The sequence below is a fragment of the Nothoprocta perdicaria genome, unplaced genomic scaffold, assembly GCF_003342845.1.
Source record: "Nothoprocta perdicaria isolate Ctin4 unplaced genomic scaffold, notPer1 scaffold_111, whole genome shotgun sequence".
Classification (NCBI taxonomy): domain Eukaryota; kingdom Metazoa; phylum Chordata; class Aves; order Tinamiformes; family Tinamidae; genus Nothoprocta; species Nothoprocta perdicaria.
The window spans coordinates 736,919-742,133 of NW_020454217.1; the positions used below are offsets into that span (position 1 = coordinate 736,919).

General features: G+C 43.8%; 1 protein-coding gene across 6 annotated transcripts in view; it reads right to left on the reverse strand.

The window, feature by feature from the left end:
* PANK1 (pantothenate kinase 1) overlaps positions 1–5,215 on the reverse strand; it is a 37,012-nt gene that overhangs the window by 19,087 nt on the left and 12,710 nt on the right. Inside the window, exon 1 of one of the 6 annotated variants that reach the window (XM_026051502.1) lies at positions 5,178–5,205. The exons of 4 other annotated variants lie outside the window; for them this stretch is intronic. In XM_026051502.1, the coding sequence (XP_025907287.1) occupies positions 5,178–5,205 (28 nt within the window). Of the gene's footprint in view, positions 1–4,022; positions 4,042–5,177; positions 5,206–5,215 lie in introns of those variants that run through there. One more of the 6 variants, XM_026051541.1, reaches the window with a different exon arrangement.

The window sequence follows — 5,215 nt, forward strand, 5'->3', positions numbered from 1 at the left end:
GGGGGGGAGAGGAACACACACCTTAGACTACGATAATTATTTTAACAATTTTTATTACAGAAGATAGAGACACTGGAGGTATTGCAGAAATGATTTGACAGTGGAAAAAAAAAGTGCAATTCTCCCTGGCTAAAACCTTGTGATGAGGCTGTTACAAGTTGATTTCTCCTTCTGCAAAGAGGGTTAGCAAAGTCCCTATTGGCTCAATCAAATCTATTAGTGTGGGGCAAATAACACTACCCTGCTATATTGCTGCACTACAGTAAATCGTTAAACAAAAACCAAGTTTTAGGCTTCACAGAACTGATGTGGGAAGCCTCAAGATGAATCACTGACTTTTAAGAGCCTGGCATAAATCAACAGCAAAGACTCCGCTTATCTTCTTAGGAAAACTAATTTTCTTTATGTTAATAGACTGCACCAATGACTTAGTGATAACAATCTAGAGATAAAAATCTCCATTACTCCAACCTCAGCTCCGCGAGCAGGCGGATCTGCCATTGCCCAACGGGGTAACGCGATGCGCGGCGGCGGCAGCTGCTCTATCTGGGGGAAGGTTCGTGCCGACACACTCCACGGGGCACTTCACCTACTTCCAAAGCCAGGGCTGTGAGCAGCAGAAACCCACAGAGCTCTCCCCACAAGGCAGGTTTCATTCAGAATTAAACAGGCTTTTCCCACTCCCCCTCCTCAGTTCTGTGCTTGACACTAAGCAGGGGAGAAAAATTTATCAGAGCACTACTTGCTCCACATGGAAAAAAAATCCAAGGAAGGAAGAATGGAAAGGAACACCTGGGTCTTAAGTATTCATTTTCCCTTTTAATATGGGGAAACGTTAACACTGCCGTTTCATATTTAAGCAACCTCTGCATAAGTCAGTTGAATTTTTAACCCTCTGCTCTTACAGAAATTGTGTTCTAATCCTGCTGTTTAGATCTTTATTCCCTATTAGAATCCCACACTTATGTGGGAACTGATTACAGCAGTTCCTTCTCTTGCCAAAGCTGGTCCAGCTTACACAGCCCTCCTCATTCACTGCTGCAGAGCACAGGGAGAAGGGCACCAACATCTTCACAATCCTCGCTCATAAGCCAAACTCGGCCCATTCCCTCTTGTCAGCAGGAGGCTCTACGTTCTTTTTCTGTACTTTTCTGAAACTACTCCACAAACAGAGATAATCAGATTAATATAGGCTATCTCAATACTTTATAAATAACTTGACTTGCAGTATTGATACTCTTAAATATATTCAGCATAAATAACTCACATAACATCTTGGGTTCAATTGCCTTTCTTCCACTCCAAACAAACATGTGGTGAAACCCTATGATTTAATTTACATTTTTCTTAATGTTTTGCTATTTCCCAACAAACTCATTTTCTGGTAATCATTCTTAACAGCCAAGTCCTTGATTAGTCCTACTAACTTTCAACAGGTAGTTACCTAGGTATTTTTCAGATATCTAATTTGTTATCTCTTAAGACACTAATAAGATGACAGTTTCTTATCAGTAAGAACACTTTATGTGCGCGTGGGTCTATCTCTACATTTAGTCAAGGTTGTGATCAGTTTCTCCTGATTACAGTACTTACTGACTTATGAAGCAACCAACTTATTTACCAATTGGCAAGCCCCTGTAGACTTCAGTACTTATTTGCCTGCTCCATTTTGAGACCCTTCCTCCAAGCTTTTACGCAGCACTAGGAACAACCCGCACCTGATCTCAGAGAGACATGAGAACATTCAAGCGAGGGAGCCTTTCAGCAAAGCAGACATCCAATAACTAGCACACAATCTGGCTCCCCACCAGCTTGCTGCATAACCAGCTTTTTACATGCAGATGCTCATGCTTGATCTTTTGATGAGCTAAGGACTTCCTGTTTCAACTAGGACTGGAAGAGGGGAAAAGAGTCAAGAATAAGAAACAAAGTAAGTCACCCAAGATGGGACAGCTTTCTCACAGCTTCTGCAAGCTGTTTTCTACTAAAAAGGAAAAAAAAAAAAAAGCAGCTGATAATGGCTTACATACACAGCTCAATTATTTTGCAGGTTTATTTTGAGCAATCCAAACATATGTTTTGCGACAGAAACATTTATTTCTCTTTCAGCAAAAGCTGCATGTATATCTTAAACTTCCTGAACAGATTTTTTTTCCTTCACGCCTTACAAAACTAAGGATAAATAAATCATCCATACATATTAGATAAAGCTTTCTAGATATTTTAAGAACACCAAGGCTGCAAGGGCTTGCTGAATGTCTGCCTCCCCACTTGGAAAACAATCTAGGAAAGTACAAGAAGTACAAAGCCTAGAGCTGTGGAACAAGAGTGATCACCACATAAACCACAGCCTTATTACCAGAAATCAACTACTGAAGTGCAACAGTAAATCCTCACGCCAAGCACAGCCTCCCCACCCCAAACTGGCCAAGTCACACGAAGCAACAACTAGCACATGGGAATGGGAATTGGGTTCTTGGAGGTGAGAGCATCCCATGTCGCGTGCTCCTCCGACCGGCCACCCTCCCTGTGGCCTGTGTCAAAAGCAACCGGTGACCTGCTGTAAGCAGCACGTCTAGTTCCACCACAACTAATTCCTAAGATTGCAAAACTGTGGGATATCCTAATGTTTTGGAAACAACTCCAATCACCTGTAATGTTGTGTTTATTCACTGCACTTTCACTCTTGTTCGTTTCATTAATGGTGTTATATAATCATGGCAATCCATAGCCACACCATTAGAGGTGAAAAATCCCAGGTTTCCAGTCAGGTACTCAGGCTAAGCAGTACTAGCTAATCATTTTCTGTTTAAACAGCTATACCTTGGTAGTGCTTAAAAACCACTGCCCTGTTCAACAGACATTAGTCATTAACAGTCATGCTGCCTCAAAATACACATTCTTGGACCTCTAATAATTACCAACTAATTTAGGGTGACAAATAAGGTGCTGATTTAACCTGGGACCTAACAGCTTCATTTTGAAAAGGACGATTCAATTTAGACATCTAGATGGTTTCTTCCCTACAGCTGAAGTAGAAAAATGCTGCGTGGCCTCAGTGCAGAGAACGGTCACGCTGAAACGTTTGCTCCGACTTGGCTACGACACTGTTGCAGAAGGATCGATGGAGGGAAAACAGAACATGGAAGTACCGTCAATGATCACATTTGAACTGAACACGATGATACCATCCCAGGCTATTTTTACAGCATTAACAGCATTTGAATATTTTGTTCTCTTTTTGAGTGTCTTACAGCAGGAGGCATCATAACAAATGCCTTTCTCCGTTCCGGAGCTGCACTACACTGTGGCACAGAAAGCTAATGCAAATCCTGGTCTCATTAAGCATTAATGATTTCAATCAGAAACAGGTGCAAGAGAAACGCCCCTGACAACTCATCCAGGTTTTCAAGGTAAGGAGAAATAAGGGGTAAGTCAAAAGGAAGACAAGTTAGTTCTCAAGCACCACAAGTCCACCAGAAAAGAACACTGGTTTCAAAGGGAAACTTCCCTTACAGAAGCCTATATCATTCCACCTCAAAACAGTAAAAATGATAATGAGGATTTAGAAGAGCAATTTCTGCAGAGAGGTTTTACTAGCTGGAATATTGGGCAATGCCAATTACCTTATTAACTTTTTCACCACACAACACAAATCCCACAATCAATATTTAAGTCTTATAGGCCATGTGGCAACAGCACTTCATTTTGCAATGCATCCCTAAGCACAGAACAAACACCTGCAAAGGCCAGGGCTGAGCACAAAAACCAGACAAACGGGACCGTGTAGTATTCACGAGAGGTGGAAGCAGCAGAAAGCTGTGCAGTACCTGCAGAACCCAAGCAGAACATACCAATCTTAAACTAGTGACAGTGCACTGTCATACAGTACTAAATGGGAAGTTTTCCTCTGTACAAAATAAGCCATACAAATTACTGAAGTGCAAGATTAGCAACAACTAATACCTTAAACCCTCAACTGCTGTTTTCATTACAGTCTTATTCAAAAAAATAACACACACCTGAACACGATGTTGTCACATATTTGGGCAACACAGGCACTGCTGCTTATACTCTTTAGTTCCCCAGACTTCTCCCCATGCAGATGGGACGGAAAACAAAACCTTCATTCTCTTATTCAAGTGATTACTCAAATCCCAAGAAGACTTATTCTTTCTCCCCCCAAAAAACAGTTCTTAATGCTAGGAGGAAATTTAATATGCAAGTGCTGACTCCTCTTAGTTACACCAAAACAAGTAAAACGCTAGGCCAGAATCTTGTTTCCATGCAGGGTGAAAACAACGCTGCAGTTCTTACTCGAGTGAATGACTTAAGCTGAAAAAAAGCCTGGATGAAACCAGCCTGCAACAGAGAAAGGTTTAGTAAAAAAAAAAATAAAGGGAGAAAAATAAATAACCACAGGTACCGTAAGCACTGATTACTCAATGCAGAAAACTTTCTAAGGGAAAGGGACTGCATAGTCCACAAGAAGCTTCTCAAAAGCCCATAGCAGCACTGGCTAAGGGGCAGTTTGGAAACCCGTGGCACTCCGTGACTGCTTCTGATTAGCTACGCTCTCACCTGAAAGTTTTCTGAACTTGGATACTCAATCAGAGGATGAGAAAAAAACAGAGCAGCTGAACACACTAGGTACTAGCGAGGGCAGCTGTGACCCCGGCCGTTCCCAATCACCCTTTCCGAAGGTGCTGAGCCCTTAGCAGGGGAACAAACGCTCCCTAATAGGAGCAAGGGCTGCGGGAGGGTCAGCGAACATGTCAGGCTGCCGGCTCCACTGCGGCGCGTCCCTCGCTGGCTCCAAGCCTGAGTATAACAACCTCGCTACAACCATGTAAAGAAATCATATTAGCGCCAACAAATCAGCACAATTACGGATGCTGCAAACACAGAGGCTCATAGAGACTCATAGCCTGAAAACAGCACCTGGTGGGCAGCCGCTGCACTGAGGCTTCCCACAGTGGCTAACCAAGGGGGCGAGCCGGGCTCCTCAGGGCAGTATCACACTTGCTGACCCCAATCTGGCTACGGAGAACTGCGTTCCTTTGGCGAGCCGGGTGAATTCCCGGCCTCCCTGCTCGTGGCCCGGCCGGCTTTGGAGGAGCCGCAGCGGGAGCGCGGGGCCCCCGGGGGCCGGTGCGCGCGGCTGGGCCGCTACTCACAGCGCAGCTTGGCCTCGATGAGCTTCATGGGGCGGCGG